This window comes from Salmo salar, chromosome 10, assembly GCF_965601325.2.
Source record: "Salmo salar chromosome 10, fSalSal1, whole genome shotgun sequence".
NCBI lineage: Eukaryota > Metazoa > Chordata > Actinopteri > Salmoniformes > Salmonidae > Salmo > Salmo salar.
The window spans coordinates 107,139,330-107,158,897 of NC_138300.1; the positions used below are offsets into that span (position 1 = coordinate 107,139,330).

Sequence of the window (19,568 nt, forward strand, 5' to 3'; positions counted from 1 at the left end):
TAGTGGAGAGAACAGAGAACATTCTGTAAGAAAGTTTGATAAACACTCCAGACTGAGCCCAACCAAAAGATACTGTTGTGTAAACAAACTCACAGGATAAAGAGGTCCTCCTCATTTGATGTGCAGTCTCCATCCACCTCCTGAGTGTAAAGTAGCAGTTGCCTGAAAAGACAATAACATTATCATCAGCATCATCTCTTCAAAATGGCTTCCACCATTTATCAGTTTCTGTGTACCTCTGTTCGCTGAGTTTCCTATACTTTTCCCGGTCCACCCCATTCAGCCGGAGTAGTGGCTGGAGGCTATCTCTGTGTGTCTTCACATTCTGGTTGTCAACATATACATCATACAGCTCCTTCTTCTCCTCAAAGATCTTCTCTGTGGTACCTAAACACACACACACACACACACACACACACACACACACACACACACACACACACACACACACACACACACACACACACACACACACACACACACACACCCCCCTTTATCAATCTTAGCATAGTGAACCGAAATATAAACGCAACATGCAATAATTTCAAAGATTTTACTGAGTTACAGTTCATACAAATTCATTAGGCCCTAATCTATGGATTTCACATGACTAGGAATACAGATATGCATCTGTTGGTCACAGATGGGGAGTAACGGATTACATGTAATCTGCTACATGTAAGGGAATACAAAACCGGTAACTGTAATCCGTTACCAGCAAAAATATTGTAATCAGATTACAGATACTTTTGAAAAACTAGACGATTACTTCGAGGATTACTTTTAAATTCAGAAAGGATGTTCGAGAAGAAAAATAAATGTTAGACACTTCTGTTCTCAATGACATCCAAATAAGTATTAAAAAAAGGCACAAGTATAAATTGGTTGCACCTGAGCGTCTGACCACAAGTCAGAGACCACTATGATGACACACCAAATGTGTTTGATGGATCACGGGAAAAGAGCAGGAATAGGCTTTTGTAGGCAACAGTCCAAGCTATGTCTTCCAATGGTGCGACTGCTGTCGGCATCCAAAGATTATCCAACTTGATTAAACGCTTGGAGATAAGGATGACAGTATTGGTCTAGTTTACAGCTATACGGATATCACTTATTATTGATATCTACAAAGCGCATTGATGTGAATCACACTGCTGCTCTCTCATTTAGCTATTTCTGCCTTATGGTTTTTGGTTGTCTTGGACAGCTGTTCACAAATCTAAATGTGTATTTGAACCCAATAATGGCTGAATTCAAGACGTTTAAGCTGCCTATCATTCATTGTTTTTGAAACAGGTGGAAAGCCAGTGAAAAATGCGCTCTTGCAACAGCTGCATAGTGCGGATCCCAGCCTATGTTTTAAAAGTAAGGCATTTATTGCTCAGTCTAATTCATACTGATAAAAAAAAAAAAAAAAAAACATAGGCGTAATGGACACGTGCTCAAACTCGCACACTTTTGATAGACTTAAGAGGAAATCTGTAGTTGCTACATCCATTTTTGGACTTGTGTGTGTGTGTGTGTGTGTGTGTGTGTGTGTCTAATATATATATCCATTGATTCTTGAAAAATATAACTTATAAATGCCTCATGAGCTTAGTTCAACTGTCACACTCCATGGAACCCAAAATATAAGCTTGTTTTTTTCCAACGTCTGTAAACATTGTAAATGTAAAACACTGTAAAGCCTCATAACATGGTTAAAACAAAAATGTTGAGATCAGTCCTTGCATCCATAGCTCTGTCTATTTATCTGAGGGTGGTTACATTTCTCCAGTCCCATCCCTTAGCTTTTTACCAAAACAGAGGCGGAGCGACCGTTTTATTTGTGGATTTGCCTTTAACATGTAAATAGCACTTTTCAGTAGTGCTCAAAGGATGCCATTCAATGAGCGCAGCATTTATTTTTCAACTCGAATCAATGAGCCCACTCAGTCCTCCATGACAACAAAATCACAAACAGAGTAGGGCTGGCTAATAAGTCCTTCGTTTTGGGGTCATGCTCAGGTAAAACAATTTGGCTAATCTATTCTTCCATATTTCCAAGTCCTATTCTTGAAGATCAAGGGGTATATCATTTATTGGAATTCTGATACACTTTGGTTTTTAATGTAAAGATATAATTTTATCGTATTATTATATGTACTAGAAAGCGATGAGTTAGAAGAAGCCTACATAACCAACCCATAAAGTAAAATTTTACATCCATATACGGTCAGCTATGTAAACTTTAACATTAATTTATCCTGCAATAGATGTTATTTAATTGGTAACATACATTTTTGTCTTCTTCTAAAGCATCTTAAGGGGAAAGTAATCTAAAAGTAACTGAAAGTAATCAAATTACGTTACTGAGTTTGGGTAATCCAAAAGTTACGTTACCGATTACAATTTTGGGTAGGTAACTAGTAACTAACAGATTGCTTTTAGGAAGTAACCTACCCTAACTATATATACAAAAGTATGTGGACACCCGTTCAAATTTGTGGATTCGGCTACTTCAGCCACACCCATTGCTGACATGTGTATAAAATCGAGCACACAGCCATGCAATCTCCATAGACAAAACTTGGCAGTAGAATGGCCTTAAGAGCTCAGTGACTTTCAATGTGGAGTTCCAAACTGCCTCTGGAAGCAATGTCAGCACAGAAACTGTTAGTCAGGAGCATCATGAGCAGCCGCACAAAAGCCTACGGCTGGAGTGGTGTGAAGCTCGCCACCATTGGACTCTGGAGCAGTGGAAATGTGTTCTCTGGAGTGATGAATCACGCTTCCCCATCTGGCAGTCCGACAGATGAATGTGTATTTGGCGGATGCCAGGAGAATGCTACCTGCCCCAATGCATAGTGCCAACTGTAAAGTTTAGGGTAGGAGGAATAATGGTCTGGGGCTGTTTTTCATGGTTTGGGCTAGGCCCCTTAGTTCCAGTGAAGGGGAATCTTAATGCTACAGCATACAATGACATTCTAGACGATTCTGTGTTTCCAACTTTGTGGCAACAGTGTGGGGAAGGCCCTTTCCTTTTTCACCATGACAATGCCCCCGTGCACAAAGCGAGGTCCATACAGAAATGGATTGTTGAGATCGGTGTGGAAGAACTTGACTAGCCTACACAGAGCCCTGACCTCAACCCAATCGAACACCTTTGGGATGAATTGGAACACCGACGGCGAGCCAGGCCTAATCACCCAACATCAGTGCCCAATCTCACTAATGCTCGTGTCTGAATGGAATCACAATGTTCCAACATCTAGTAGAAAGCCTTCACAACGTGGAGACTGTTATAGCAGCAATGGGGGGGACCAACTCCATATCAATGCCCATGATTTTGGAATGAGATGTTCGACGAGCAGGTGTCCACATACTTTTTGTCATGTAGTGTACCTTTAAAAAAAAAAAAAGTAGGGACATGGAACAGAAAACCAGTCAGTATCTAGTGTGACCACCATTTGCCTCATGTAGCACGACACATGTCCTTTGTATAGAGTTGATCAGGCTGTTGATTGTGGCTTGTGGAATGTTGACCCACTCCTCTTCAATAACTGTGCGAAGTTGCTGGACATTGGCGTGAACTGGAACACGCTGTCATACACGTTGATCCAGAGCATACCAAACATGCTCAATGGGTGACATGTCTGGTGAATATGCAGGCCATGGAAAACTGGGACATTTTCAGCTTCCAGGAATTGTGTACAGATCCTTGCAACATGGGGCTGTGCATTATCATAATGAAACATAAGGTGATGGCGGCAAATTAATGGCATGACAATGGGTCTCAGGATCTCGTTATGGTATCTCTAGGTATTCAAATTGCCATCGATAAAATGCAATTGTGTTCGTTGTCCATAGCTTATGCCTGCCCATACCATAACCCCAGCATGGGGCACTCTGTTCGCATCAGCAAACCGCTTGCCCACACAACGCCATATACTGCCAAATTCTCTAAAACGGCATTGGAGGTGGCTTATTGTAGAGAAATGACATCTGGCAACAGCTCTGGTGGACATTCCTGCAGTCAGCATGCCAATTGCACGCTCCCTCAAAACTTGAGAGATCTGTGGCATTGTGTTGTGTGATAAAATTGCACATTTCAGAGTGACCTTTTATTGTCGCCTGCACAAGGTGCACCAGTTTAACGATCATGCTATTTAAATCAGTTTCTTGATATGCCACATCTGTCAGGTGGATGGATTATCTTGGCAAAGGAGAAATGCTCAGTAACAGAGATGTAACCATATTTGTGCACACAATTTGAGAGAAATACACTTTTTGTGCGTATGGAAAATTTATGGGATATTTTATTTCAGCTCATGAAACACGGGACCAACACTTTACATGTTGCGTTTATATTTTTGTTCAGTGTATTAACTGTGGATTCAAAAGCCCCAAGTCAACACTCACAAGCCACGTATGACATCTCTGTTGCCAGGGCAGCGATGTCTGCCACATTGATGTAGAAGAAGGGGCGGAACTCAGGCACAGACACACCTATCCCAGGTATAGAGATGTTGGCCAGAGAGCAACAGCAGTACACTGTGGGGAGTACAGAGCAACATGAAAAACCACTACAAAGACAGAGTACTCAGTGACAGAATTCTGTAATAAAATCTGAAAAACAAATATGTGGGGGTTTGTAAAGGTGACTGTGTGTGGGTGTGTGTGTGTGTGTCAGCTGCTCCCTCTCACCCCTGTAGCACACGACACCCACAGGTGGTGGGGAGAAGATAAGGATTCGTTTTCGGAGCAGGGCAAACTTCCACAGCACCATGATCTGCTCCCCAAAGAAGTGGATGAACTGGGACATGCAGCCGGCTGGGTGGGTGATCTGGAGGGGACAGAGAGAGTACAGACTGTCAGGCTGTCTGATACGGTAATGCTTTTTGAGTCTGGATAAGCTTGCTCAGCATGGACGAAAAACAAACTATTGCCCAAAATCTCCCCTTGACATCAGGAGTCTGAGTTACATGGACACACAGCACCTCGTCTTACCAGAAGCTACGTCTGGTAAGACGAGGGGTGGGGGTCTGTGTCTATTTGTCAATAACTGCTGGTGCTAATACTGTCTCAATTTAAAGAAGTCTCGAGGTATTGCTCGCCTGAGGTAGAGTACCTTATGATAAGCTGTAGACCACACTATCTATATCATTCGTAGCCGTCTATTTACCACCACAGACCGATGCTGGCATTAAGACGCACTCAACCAACTCTATAAGGCCATAAGCAAACAAGAAAATGCTCATCCAGCGGCGCTCCTAGTGGCCGAGGACTTAAATGCAGGAAAACTTAAATCAGAAATAACCAAAGTTTTAGCAGCTTGTCACATGTGCAACCAGAGGGAAAAATAACCTCTAGACCACCTTTAATCCACACACAGAGATGAATACAAAGCTCTCCCCCTGCACTCCTTTTGGCAAATCTGACCATAATTCTATCCTCCTGATTCCTGCTTATAAGCAAAAACTAAAGCAGGAAGTACCAGTGACTCGCTCAATATGGAAGTGGTCAGATGACCCGGATGCTACGCAACAGGACCGTTTTGCTAGCACAGACTGGAATATGTTCCGGGATTCATCCAATGGCATTGAGGAGTATACGACCTCAGTCATTGGCTTCATCAATAAGTGCATCGACGACGTTGTCCCTACAGTGACCGTACGTACATATCCCAACCAGAAGCCATGGATTACAGGCAACATCCGCATCGAGCTAAAAGGCTAGAGCTGCTGCTTTCAAGGAGCGGGACACTAATCCGGGTGCTTATAAGAAATCCCGTTATGCCCTCAGACGAACCATCAAACAAGCAAAGCGTTAATACAGGATTATGATTGAATCCTTCTACACCGGCTCTGACACTTGTCTGATGTGGCAGGGCTTTAAAACTATTACGGACTACAAAAGCCTACCAGACAAGCCAAATGCCTTTTATGCTAGCTTCGAGGCAAGCAACACTGAAGCATGCATGAGAGCACCAGCTGTTCTGGATGACTGTGTTATTACGCTCTCGGTAGCCGATGTGAGCAAGACCTTTAAACAGGTCAACATTCACAAAGCCGCGGGGCCAGACGGATTACCAGGACGTGTACTCAAAGCATGTGTGGACCAACTGGCAAGTGTCTTCACTGACAATTTTAACCTGTCCCTGAAACACCAACATGTTTCAAGCAGACCACCCTAGTCCCTGTGCCCAAGGAAGCGAAGGTAACCTGCCTAAATTATTACTGCCCAGTAGCACTCACATCAGTAGCCATGAAGTGCTTTGAAAGGTTGGTCATGGCTCACATCAACAGCATCCGCCCTTATACCCTAGACCCACTCCAATTCACATACCGCCCCAACAGATCCACAGCTGATGCAATCTCAATCGCACTCCACACTGCCCTTTCCCACCTGGACAAAAGGAACACCTATGTGAGAATGCTATTCATTGACTACAGTTCAGCGTTCAAGACCATAGTGACCACGAAGCTCATCACTAAGCTAAGGACCCTGGGACTAAACCCCTCCCTCTGCAACTGGATCCTGGACTTCCTGACGGGCCTCCCCCAAGTGATCCTCAACAATGGGGCCCCTCAGGGGTGTGTACTTAGTCCCCTCCTGTACTCCCTGTTCACCCACGACTGCGTGGCCAAACAACTCCAACACCATCATTAAGTTTGCTGATGACACAACAGTGGTAGGCCTGATCACCGACAATGATGAGACAGCCTATAGGGAGGAGGTCAGAGAACTGGAAGTGTGGTGCCAGGACAACAACCTCTCCCTCAATGTGAGCAAGACAAAGGAGCTGATGGTGGACTACAGGAAAAGGCGGGCCAAACAGCCCCGCATTAGCATCGACAGGGCTGTAGTGGAGCGGGTCGAGAGTTAAGTTCCTTGGTGTCCACATCACCAACGAACTATCATGGTCCAAACACACCAAGACAGTCGTGAAGAGGGCACGACAAAACCTTTTCCCCCTCAGGAGACTGAAAAGATTTGGCATGGGTCCCCAGTTCATCCCAAAATTCTACAGCTGCACCATGGAGAGCATCTTGACCGGTAGCATCACCGCCTGGTATGGCAACTGCTCGGCATCTGACCATAAGGCGCTACAGAGGGTAGTGCGTACGGCCCAGTACATCACTGGGGCCAAGCTTCCTGCCATCCAGGACCTATATAATAGGCAATGTCAGAGGAAAGCCCATATAATTGTCAGAGACTCCAGTCACCCAAGTTAGACTGTTTTCTCTGCTACCGCACGGCAAGCGGTACCGGAGTGCCAAGTCTAGGACCAAAAGGCTCCTTAACCTGTTGGGGATAGGGGCAGTATTGACATGGCCGGATAAAAAAACGTACCCGATTTAATCTGGTTACTACTCCTGCCCAGTAACTAGAATATGCATATAATTATTGGCTTTGGATAGAAAACACCCTAAAGTTTCTAAAACTGTTTGAATGGTGTCTGAGTATAACAGAACTCATATGGCAGGCAAAAACCTGAGAGGATTCTATATGGGAAGTGGCCTGTCTGACAAGTTGTTGTTCATCTTGGCTCTTTTTATTGAAGACTGAGGATCTTTGCTATAACGTGACACTTCCTACGGCTCCCATAGGCTCTCAGAGCCCGGGAAAAAGCTGAATGATATCGAGGCAGCCTCTGGCTGAAACACATTATCGCTTTTGGCAGTGGCCGATCAGAGTACTATGGGCTTAGGCGCGTGCCCGAGTCGACCCCATGCTTTATTTTCTTTCGTCTGTTTACCTAAATGCAGATTCCCGGTCGGAATATTATCGTTTTTTTACGAGAAAAATGGCATAAAAATTGATTTTAAACAGCGGTTGACATGCTTCGAAGTACGGTAATGGAATATTTAGATTTTTTTTGTCACGAAATGTGCCATGCTCGTCACCCTTCTTTACCCTTTTGGATAGTGTCTTGAACGCACCAACAAAACGCCGCTATTTGGATATAACGATGGATTATTTGGGACCAAACCAACATTTGTTATTGAAGTAGAAGTCCTGGGAGTGCATTCTGACGAAGAACACCAAAGGTAATAACATTTTTCTTATAGTAAATCTGACTTTGGTGAGTGCTAAACTTGCTGGGTGTCTAAATAGCTAGCCCTGTGATGCCGGGCTATCTACTGAGAATATTGCAAAATGTGCTTTCACCGAAAAGCTATTTTAAAATCGGACATATCGAGTGCATAGAGGAGTTCTGTATCTATAATTCTTAAAATAATTGTTATGCTTTTTGTGAACGTTTATCGTGAGTAATTTAGTAATTTCACCGGAAGTTTGCGGGGGGTATGCTAGTTCTGAACGTCACATGCTAATGTAAAAAGCTGGTTTTTGATATAAATATGAACTTGATTGAACAAAACATGCATGTATTGTATAACATAATGTCCTAGGTGTGTCATCTGATGAAGATCATAGGTTAGTGCTGCATTTAGCTGTCTTCTGTGTTTTTGTGACATTATATGCTAGCTTGAAAAATGGGTGTCTGATTATTTCTGGCTGGGTACTCTGCTGACATAATCTAATGTTTTGCTTTCGTTGTAAAGCCTTTTTGAAATCGGACAGTGTGGTTAGATTAACGAGAGTCTTGTCTTTAAAATGGTGTAAAATAGTCATATGTTTGAGAAATTGAAGTAATAGCATTTCTAAGGTATTTGAATAACGCGCCACAGGATTCCACTGGCTGTTACGTAGGTGGGACGATTTCGTCCCGCCGGCCCTAGAGAAGTTAACAGCTTCTACCCCCAAGCCATAAGACTGCTAAACAATTAATCAAATGGCCACCGGACTATTTACATTGACACCCCCCCACATTGGTTTTGTACACTGCTGCTACTCGCTGTTAATTATCTATGCATAGTCACTTCATCCCTACCTACATGTACAAATTACCTCAACTAACCTGTACCCCCGCACACTGACTCGGTACAGGTACTCCCTGCATATAGCCTCGTTATTGTTATTTTATTGTGCTACCATTTCTTAAATATTTTCTTAACTCTTCTTGAACTGCACTGTTGGTTAATGGCTAGTAAATAAGCATTTCACGGTAAGGTCTACACTTGTATTCGGCGCATGTGACAAATAAAGTTTTATTTGAAGTTATCACATATCTCAAAATGAACAAACGCACTTAAACCAAAACATTTAATTGCCAATTATCCACAACTAACAAAAACAACAGCCACACAGTAACATCAGTGACTGGTGCAGGTGGCCGTAGGTGCTCACCTTCATCTCTGGGTGCATGCAGCGGTTGATGGCTGGGACCCAGGCACTGGTTGGACATGCAGTGACAAGGCCGTTCCCTGCTGGGGGCAGCACAGCTTTCTTATCCTCATAGAAGGCCTCCAGAGGAGAATATGAGCCAGGGCACTGGAGCTGGTGTCTGCATGGAGAGACACTATACACTTTCTATATGCTGACTGCAGTTGGCATCTCAGTGATAACACTGGTAAGAAAGAGACTGTTATCGAAGACTCATCACAGCATGGTTTGATTGGATTAAAACTGGGATAATCCCTCCCTGGGAACTGGAAGTGGCGTAGTACTTCCAATGGATCCACATAAGTACCTGTACTGTATGAAGTCAAGATTAACCCCCCAAGCATACATCTCTACCATGAGCTGGATGTGTCACTTCTTTATGCATAGTTAATGAGATAAGAGATAAGGCTCTGTTTGAAGATTCAAGCATAAAGACAAGATTTACTGAGGGAAACTGTCCAGGTTTCTTCCATTTCAATGATTACATTCAAAGACTTCATATGATATAAATGGCTTCTAGTGACGGTGGTTGCACGGACTCAGGGCTTATGTTTAATAGATGAGGAGACTGAAAATACAGACGAAGGACAAGAGGAAGGAAATAAGGGGAGGAATGTGAAACAGGATGAATGAAGAGAGTGACAAAGAGAGAGGATGGACAAACAGTGACACAGACAGTGAGAGCGAGCGACAAACAGACCAGACAGTAGGGTTGAGTGGTATCCAGATATTCATACCATCGTAACGTTTCTGTACCATACCAAGGTATACAGTATTACCGAATATGCACAGAAGGGGCACCATTTCTAAAATATATATATTTAATGATTATTATTTATTTATTTATTTACGCACAAAACAATTTAGGCAACACGGATCTTGATCCAGGAGGGGATTGAATGGCTCTTCTGTAACCAAGAAGCTTGATCTTGACATGGGGCCGATGCTAGCAAGTTAGCAAACCAAATACACAGTTGGAGCCCTGAGCTGGATATCATTTATTTGGCATCTTAGATTTTTTTATAGTTGTACTTAACTTATATAGGTAGAAGCAGTGGCATAGCTACCGTTAAATATATATATTTTTTACGGTATTCAAAATCATACTGTCGATATTTCAAAATAAACCGTTTATACTAGTGATGCACCGATAAGACATGTTTGGTCAATACCGATAACCGATATTTAACATTTTAGCGGCCTTTTAAGCATTCTAGTAGTTAAATAGTTAACACACACACGGATGCAGAGGTCTAAGGCACTGCATCTCAGTGCAAGAGGCGTCACTACAGTCCCTGGTTCAAATCCAGGCTGTATCACATCCGGCCGTGATTGGGTGTCCCATAGGGCGGCGCACAATTGTCCCGGCGTCGTCCGGTTTAGGCCGTCATTATAAATAAGAATTTGTTCTTAACTGACTTGCTAGTTAAATAAAGGTTAAAAACCCACACACAAAAGTTATTTGGTTGGCATTTACGTATATCCCCATTACCAGTAAAACATAATCAAAACCTATTTCTTTCACTTACTTGCTGTGCTGTTTCGTTCATTTGTTCAGTCGTTCCATTCTCAACCAGGATTTCATCATACATATCAAGCAGTGAAGTTTCAGCTCTCTGTCCGTGGCCTCTCTTCCTCGGTGCGCACTGTGTCCGTTTCCATCTTGTCCAGCTGTGTATGTAACATTTTACGTAAAACCTGTTTCTTGTCTGCATCGAAGTAGCGGTCCTTCTACATAGCATCGAGCATGGCGGCGACACAGTAGAGAATGCCACCGAATCGCTTGTTCACAGTCTGTGCGGCAGTTTTGTTGAGCAGGCATTTCAATGCCATGACAGAGGGTATCACATCTGCTGCAGGCGCAGTTGATGAGCTTATTTATCAAGACAGTTGTTTGAATGGAGCTAGCATGTTCATGTTTCCAAGTTTCAAACATGTTCTCAAAAGCCATTTAAATGGCAGCAGCGGTATGACAACCAGCATATTCATGAGCATGCAATACGACTTTCCTCAGTAAGAAATCCTTGACGACCCACTGTGCTGTCAGACTCAGCACGCTCCTGGGGCTGATATTGCTGGTCCAAATGTCAGTCATGAAGCTAATAGCAGTGATGCTATTACTGTGTAACTCCGGTAGGGCAATATCTGAAAAATAGCTCACTTGGTAGTGTGTACCGGTGCTCGACCAGTCGGCAATGGCCAACATCACCTACGACAGAAAACGTTTGATTGTCAAGGGCAATGAATTCCATTATCTTGCCGTTAATGGATTTCACCTTTGAGTTGTCTCGCTGAAATGTTCTTACTCTTTCAAATGACTGCTTGACTTGTTGACTGCTCGATCCACACAGCAGACATTGTGGACTAGGTTAGGAATGCCTGTTGCACGTGTAGCGCAAAATTTGATGTGGCGTCATTACGTCATGTACCTACGTTATATAGGTATGGGCGTCAGCTTTGACATCGGTTTTGCACATCGGCGTTAAACTAGAAATCGGGCCAATGCCGATATTGGCATTTTTAGCTAATATTGTCCGATTCCGATATGTTCACCGATATATCGTGCATCCTTAGTTCATACGGTATACCGGGGTATTGCCCAAGCCTAACAGACAGACAGACAAGTACTTACCTAACCTGGTTCTCCAGGAAGTGCATGTAGCGATATAGGAGGGTGTAAGAGGGAGACAGAATACCCACAGATTTCATCCGCGCCCCTCTCTCCAATTCACTTTCAACAGGCATGTTAGCAAAACAAGCCAGCCCAAAGTAGCAGCCTTTACGGAAATATCTGCAAAAATTAAAAAGACATGGACGAATGTAGTGAATGTATACAACATCGTACAGATTATTGATAGGGTTCTGATGGTCCTCTGCCAATAACACTGTGCATTCAGTTGGGGGAATAGTCTTACATGAAGTCGTTGGCGATTCTGTGTGATCCGCTCGCCATTGACTTGAATTCCACTCCGTCAAGATTCACGTCTTGGGGTAAGCACCATTCCACCATGTTACCTGCCATTGACACACACAAACACATACACTTGATTTTCCATACTGTTCACTTCACTGTGAGAGAATGAAATTCATCCACCATGTCCCCAGTTGTTTCCTTCCACATTCTATCTTACTATAAAACTCAGCGTACCATAAAAGGGAAGTTGAGGAGGGTAAGTAGTAACACTGGTTTCCCAGGACTCTCAGAAAGCTTTCCCTTCTTAGTGACACTGGTGTAACAACAGAGGAACACACAAACTGCCCCAGGTCAAGAGATGCTTGCTATAATAACCACTGAGAAATCCAGAATATTTTCCAAGCTGTACAAGGGGGAGGGGGGGGGGGGGGGGTTGAATTATCAAATTAATGTAACAGTAGGTTACTGCATTACTCAATTATTCACATTATCTACATTTAAAGAGAGTTTATTGAACCTTGTGATGGCAGAAGAAAATGATCATTTGACAAACTGTGCTTTCACTGCTCAACAAATGCTTACCACAAATGATTTGGGTCTCTACATATTGGGTCATATTTGAATAGCGTAGATAAGCAAAGCTAGCGGGAAGTAAAGAACAGTAGGCATTTCTTGCAACGTCATCTTTCAGTGTGTGCGCACTTCCATGGAATGAGTCAGTCCCCCACTGTGCCCAGTAAAGTAAATGGCACTCTCTCCATACTGTATTGCGCTTGCTCACCTGATCTTGTGTCAAAGGTTACCACAAACACTGCCACTATTTGGTCCTTTTCCTCCCATCCCAGTCGTTCTTTCAGAGATATTCTAGAGTCGGCATGGATGGGACTGGGAACACCCCACGGGCCAGGGTGGTCAAGGTGAGGGCTCCTGTTCACGCTGGGAATAGTTGTTACACTTGCTGGACCCCCAGAGCTAGTGCTCCACCCGATGGCGAGCGCGGTACTGCCCAGAGAGCGGCCGTCTGGCGGATTTGATTCCGATCCATTTTCTTTTGCTGGTGCGGGAACCGCCTGGGTCAGTTCGTTTGGTGGAATCTCCTCCCAGTCGAGCAGTGGAGCGCGATCCGACTGCTCGACCATATTGCTTCCTAAAGTGAGATGAACAACGCGGAACTATGGAGAAAATAATTCCACTAGATAAAGTCTGTAGCCTACTGCTTCAACAGACCCTTATGTGTTTCACTCCTCCCTGCCGTTTTCTTGCTATTTGTAAGCGTGTCACATGCACCGATAAATAGTCTTCTGCCAGCGCATACAGTGTTTTGGTGATGATGTCACACACTTCCGCTCACGTGGATTGATCAATATTTGATTGGTGGCCTATTTTACATACCGGTATTTGTGATAAAGTGTGTTCATAAAGCTCCCTTGCTTTTCATGAATGTTATATTTGTAATCTAATGATAGACTGGCCAGAAGTTGTGTTGTTGATGAGTCCATAAATCATTTTAATCGTTGAGAAATATATTCATTAATAGGACACAGACATTATGTCATTCTATGCATTATTTAGAATCATAAAATAAATTGTTTACGCTAAAAATGTTCATACTACTGTGCCTTTAAAATAAGGTGTGTTTATTTATGACATACATTACATTTAGCCAATAAGATGCAGTAAAGAGGCCAACTTGATAGATGACGTTTCTAATTAGTTTAAATATAATCTGTTTATTAACATACTCAGCGAAATTCAAACCTGGTGTTCTGGTAGGCAACTTGATCGTAAGTAATTCAGAAGAGTATTTATTAAAACTTTCAAAGCATTGGAAAATATCTAAAAGTAAGGAATATGATCCAAGCGCCTGTCTCCCATTCCCAAACATTAATTTGTTAGTAGGCCATGCGTGTAACCATGTGAGAACTACAAGGGATTCGGGTGTTTTAGTTAAATTATCCCTTTAACAGAAATTAACTTATTTTCAAAAATAAATGTGTTACCTTGAAAGCAGCCTCCTCTATATTGCTTTCAAGGTAAGGAACAAGTCATTTGCACTAGGTTATCCCTTTATTGACCCTTTGTTTCATCATGGAAGAATCACTACACTATCAATGCCTGTCTTCTAGAACTCCTTGAGTCAGGGATGGCTATGGTTAGTGATTGGACGGTGCAAAACTTGGACTTCTCAAGCTGTGGAGAGGAAGAGGAGGGTAGTGACAGCAGTTTGGATGAATGGAGCTCCAGCAATCCTCAGATCCTAAGTCCCAACCCTGTGTGCAGGACTCCCATAGTGCAGCGTCATTGCACCAGGAGCTTCACCGTATCCCCATCCATCCCAGTTTCACCGACCACCCCCATTCCCTATGCTGCCTGGAGGAAACTGAGGCTCTGTGACTCCCCCAGTACTCCCAAGGTGTGTGGACATTTATCATATGTATAATATATGCCATTTATCAGATGCTTTTATCCAAAGCGACTTAGTCATGTGTGCATACATTTTACGTATGGGTAGTCCCAAGAATTGAACCTGCTATCCTGACGTTGCAAACTCCATGCTCTGTCAACTTAGCTACAGAGGACCATGCCCTCATGGATTACTTTCTTGATTTCTTTCATCTGAAACTATTCAAATCATCACACATTACATTACAATGTGTAGCTACCTCCAATGTAAAATACTGGAATTCAGTGCATTTTTACATGTCGGAAGGCTTTATTTCTCCATATCCCTCTTCACCCAAGAGTCTGCTGTCCAAGTCGGCTCTGCCCAGTTCCAGCACCAAGATATGCCGCAGTCAGAGGGCTCTGCGCTTCACCACTTCCACTGACCCTTCCCAGTGCAGCCGCGTGCCCTCTGTCAATGTGAACCCCTTCACCCCCGACACGTTCCGCAAGACCAGGGAGCACTACAAGAGGAAGAGTCGGAGGAGTGACGACGATGACGACTATGGATGCAGGTAACCCAACTAAGGGTTTGGTTGTGATTGTGAATTGTATTGTTTTCTGCGTTTTGGTGATTGTGTAATGGCCTTGCTACCATGTGCTATCTGAGTCTCTACAGTGTTTTGAGACTGAGTGGGTTTTGTGAAGTTATCATCTCGTCTTTTAGAATGAAACCGAGCCATACGTCATCGGAGGATGATGATGCATTTCTCCCGTCCAAGGTACAAACTATTTTTGTCCCTTGAACAGTTGGCTCTCTGTCTCCCCTGCCTGTCCACGGCTCATTTAGTCACTAAGCTCATCTCTTTTGTCCGTTTCCTCTGTCCCTCCTAATTCTCTGCCATTCACTCTCCCACTTCCTGCTTTTGTCCTCCATCTGTCTGTGTAGAGGCAGGCTGTCCAGGCTTTCATGCTGTCTAGGTATGAGAGTGAATTTCTGGAGCTTGGACACATCGGTGCGGGGGAGTTTGGAGTGGTGTGCAAGTGTGTGAAGAGGCTGGACGGCTGCTTGTACGCCATCAAGCGCTCTCGCCGACCACTTGCCGGGTCTGCCAATGAGTGAGTCAACACTACCGGCCTCACACTGTTTAAGAATAGGCTGGGCCTTATGATCAGCGTGAGAATAGGAAAACGATCATCTACAAGTCAAACTCATTCCTCATTCCTAATGTCTGCAGGATTTTGCTCCTCCCTTGCACTTGATTGATGACTTTAAGGTCAATAATTAGTGAAGATCTCTCCTCACCTGGTTGTTTTAGTCTTTATTGAAAGGGAAAAACCTGAAACCTGCAGACACTAGGCCCTCTGTGGAATGAGTTTCAAACCCCTGATCTACACTTAATCAAATGTTGAGGGTTGTTGATGTTCTATTTTATTATTTACAGTATGTAATGATGAGGTTTGTAAATGTCTCCTTTCGTCCCCAGGCAGCTGGCCTTAAAGGAGGTGTATGCACATGCTGTACTTGGGCATCACCCCCATGTCGTCCGCTATTACTCAGCATGGGCTGAAGATGATCACATGATCATACAGAATGAGTATTGTGACGGTAGACTGTGGATATTATTATTAAAGTTTTTGTTTCGTTCTCACCTGCACAATTGGCGCATAAGTATTTCACTGTACACTGCAACTACATCTATGACCCTGTGCATGTGACTAAGTACATCTAATCTAAATGACTGAATATTGGCAGGGGGGAAGGAACACTGACTTTTGGGTTGAATAAGTGTTTGTCAGTAAGATGGCTGGATTGATGTATGAGACTTTTTCTTTCTTTGCTCATCTCGATGTACTGTGTTGTAAACAACGCAGGTGGGAGTCTCCACGATGCCATATTAGAGAAGGAGGCATGTGGAGAGCTGTTTCCAGAGCTGGAGTTGAGGGATCTACTTCTGCACGTCTCCATGGGTCTCAAGTATATTCACAGCTCTGGCCTTGTGCACCTGGACATTAAACCCAGTGAGTCTCCTCTTTATTTCTTCTCATTCACATCAATGTATACTCCTCACTTCCACCGTTTCTCACCCCGCTCTTATTTGTAGGTAATATCTTCATCTGCCAATGCTCGAGCGCAGGTGGAGCGGGTGAGAGTGAGGAGGAAGAGGACAGAGGCCCTTCAACAGGGGTGGTTTATAAAATTGGTAGTAGTTTTTCACTATCACATTTTCTCTCCTAGCTTTGGTGCACTGCGTCATTGAGATGCCATCTATGATTTCTGTTTGTCTTTGCAGGTGACCTGGGCCATGTGACGTCCAGCAGCAGTCCACAAGTAGAGGAGGGGGACAGCCGCTTCCTCGCCAGCGAGGTCCTGCATGAAGTACGGTGAAAGTTGTGGCTCTATTCAGACTACTTATGTTTGTTTGAATGTATACCTTGTATCCCCTGCTTCTCCCTGCTGCCCAGGACTACAGCAATCTGCCTAAGGCGGACATATTTGCACTAGGCCTGACTGTCCTGCTGGCAGCAGGGTCGCCCCCTCTCCCTCAGAATGGAGATGAATGGCACAGTCTCAGACGGGCACAGTTACCCAGCCTGCCCCAGGAGCTCTCCCCTGCTTTCAGAAGTCTCATTCAGGTACCACATGTACCCATAATTGACTTAACTGTACTTGTTTTGATCATGCCTGCACTCTTCTACCTTTGTCTTTTACACCATCTTGTTTTTTCTCCGTGGCGTGCTTTGTATGTGCTCTATGGAGCGTCTTATGAAATGCCAGCTGAATATATATTTTTTGTTTAATCAAAATCAAATTTTATTGATCATGTGCCGAATGCAGCTGGTGTAGACTTTACAGTGAAATAATTGCTTATGAACCTTTCCCAATAATGCAGAGTCTTTAAAATAGTAACTAACATGATGAATAAAATACAGAAGAATGGCGCTATGTACAGGGAGTACCAGATCAATGTAGGCCGTCATTGTAAATAAGAATTTGTTCTTAACTGACTTGCCTAGTTAAAATAAAAATGTGCAGCGGTATTCACAGCTTAGGAAGGGACAGATATTAACCAGTACCACACAAAGCTAAGTCAACACACTGATTTGCCTTTCATTCTAGATCTACAAATGTCCCAAGGTTTATCTCTTGCCTTTTCTACATTAGCAGCTGTTTGGGATAAGCTTTCTTTGTGTGTCTGTCAGACTCTGCTGGATCCGGAACCATCTCAACGACCCTCTGCGTCAGCGCTATGCAGACAACCTGTTTTAAGGAAGGAGAGGACTGGGAAGCTGGCTGCTCAACTACGCAGAGAGCTCAATGTGGAGAGGTTCAGGACAGCCATGCTGGAAAAGTGAGGGCAGAGATGTCATTTGCATAGAAGTTGGTTGAACTGGACAGCACTCTCCATTAGGGGGTGCAGTTAATGAAACAGGAAAAAAATGCATTTCACCCCTGTGGCACAAAAGCAGTGGTGGAAAAAGTACCCAATTGTCATACTTTAGTAAAAGTAAAGATGGCTTAATTAACAGAATGACTCGCGTAAAAGTCACCCAGTAAAATACTACCTGAGTAAAAGTATTAGATTTTTTAAAAAATATTTAAGTTCCAAAATTGTAAATCATTTCAAATTCCTTATGGCAAACCAGATGGCATGATTTAGTTTTTTTATTCACGGATAGTCCGGGGCACACTCCAACACGACATATTAAACACAAATGCTTCATTTGTAAATTGAGTGCCAAATCAGAGGCAGTAGGGATGTTCTCTTGATAAGTGTGTGAATTGGACCATTTTCCTGTCCTGCTTAGCATTCAAAAAAGTACTTCTGGGTGTCAGGAGAATGTATGGAGTAAAAAGTACTTTTATTTTTTTTAGGAATGTAATGGAGTACAAGTTGTCAAATATATAAATAGTAAAGTACAGATATCCCCAAAATGACTTAAGTAGCATTTGAAGTTCTTTACACCACTGCACAAAATTCCTGCTGGTTGTTTATATAATGACTTGATCAGTAAAGTATGAGACTGAAGAAATTATTTATGCTTTCAAACTATTATTAAAGTGAATTATTCCATGTACATAAACACCCTCTCGATTCCTCCACAGAGAGCTGCAGGAGGCTCGTTTGGCAGCACTGTCCCCACAGCAGGCTTTTCCCCCTGGGCTACAGCAGCCCATTAATACAGGGTCCTTGCCCAAAGCTGGGCGGAGGCTGGTCGGTAGGAATGCTGCCCGGTCCATGAGCTTTGGATGCCCAGGGTATGGAGTGTGAAAGGTGATCACATGCTGGGCCTTATTGGAAGTACCAGAACACTGATTCTCCTCGCTGCAAAGTCTCGGAGTTTCCCCTGACTCAAGGGACTTCTTAGACTGGCTCAATGTATGTTGGTGAGCAGCAAGGTAAAAAGTTACCTAGAAGAGCCTGTGGTGCTTTATTTTGTGCGTCAGTGCAGTAGAATCACAGTATTTTAGACTAATTTATATCAAAGCGGGAAGGATTTGATGCAAAATTCCATGAATTTTATTGTGTAGCACTTCGGCCTTTCAGTGTTTAACTTTTGTGGAGTAGTATGTTTTACCATGCAGAAATTTGGGCCATTGAGAACTGCTGCAGACACCAGTGAGTGCAATGCCAAGTCAGCAATGTTTTATCAACAGCAATGATTTGTTGCTTTTTACAATGTAAATAAACTTTTAAGGTCTTATGAAATGGCCCTCAGGCTTGAGTTCTTTGTAATATGTTTGCCTTACTTTGAAAGTGTAGACCACTGAAACATCTAAAGAGTGTTTCATCATAAGGACACTAGAAAGAAATGCAGTTTAGCTGCTTTACATGTTTGTCTTTCATTGAAGTCACACTTTAATTGTTTATCAAAGGGCATCGGAATTACGGAAACCACATTAACTGTGGGACTTTCCAGAGGTTTAGACAGTTTATCTATTGGTACAGAACTGTGTTAATATAACTGGTGGAAGGACAGCTTTTATTTCAAGGGGTAG

At 43.2% G+C, this 19,568-nt stretch overlaps 2 protein-coding genes across 2 annotated transcripts in view; one reads left to right on the top strand and one right to left on the bottom strand.

Annotated features, from left to right (window-relative positions):
• dennd11 (DENN domain containing 11) overlaps positions 1-13,525 on the bottom strand; it is a 16,410-nt gene extending 2,885 nt beyond the window's left edge. The window contains exons 1-8 of the mRNA XM_014125253.3: positions 12,966-13,525; positions 12,186-12,285; positions 11,903-12,061; positions 9,235-9,391; positions 4,687-4,825; positions 4,402-4,533; positions 237-387; positions 94-162 (exon numbers count right to left, since the gene is read on the bottom strand). Of these exons, the coding sequence (XP_013980728.1) occupies positions 94-162; positions 237-387; positions 4,402-4,533; positions 4,687-4,825; positions 9,235-9,391; positions 11,903-12,061; positions 12,186-12,285; positions 12,966-13,323 (1,265 nt within the window). The 5' untranslated portion in view covers positions 13,324-13,525. The remainder of the gene's footprint in view (positions 1-93; positions 163-236; positions 388-4,401; positions 4,534-4,686; positions 4,826-9,234; positions 9,392-11,902; positions 12,062-12,185; positions 12,286-12,965) is intronic.
• A 251-nt stretch (positions 13,526-13,776) lies between these two features.
• On the top strand, positions 13,777-19,278 carry wee2 (WEE2 oocyte meiosis inhibiting kinase). The gene is made up of 12 exons (XM_014125252.3): positions 13,777-13,968; positions 14,311-14,597; positions 14,927-15,141; positions 15,294-15,348; positions 15,516-15,685; positions 16,054-16,175; positions 16,442-16,588; positions 16,672-16,770; positions 16,861-16,946; positions 17,033-17,203; positions 17,771-17,919; positions 18,675-19,278. Exons 2-12 carry the CDS (start codon positions 14,328-14,330, stop codon positions 18,838-18,840), a joined length of 1,650 nt encoding a protein of 549 aa, XP_013980727.1. The 5' UTR covers positions 13,777-13,968; positions 14,311-14,327; the 3' UTR covers positions 18,841-19,278.
• The last annotated feature ends 290 nt before the right edge of the window (positions 19,279-19,568 follow it).

Coding starts and splice junctions, on each gene's coding strand:
- wee2 (XM_014125252.3), top strand. CDS start 14,328: ATGGCTATGGTTAGTGATTGGACGGTGCAAAACTTGGACTTCTCAAGC. Junction 14,598..14,926: donor ACTCCCCCAGTACTCCCAAG/GTGTGTGGACAT, acceptor TCTTCACCCAAG/AGTCTGCTGTCCAAGTCGGC. Junction 15,142..15,293: donor GATGACGACTATGGATGCAG/GTAACCCAACTA, acceptor CTCGTCTTTTAG/AATGAAACCGAGCCATACGT.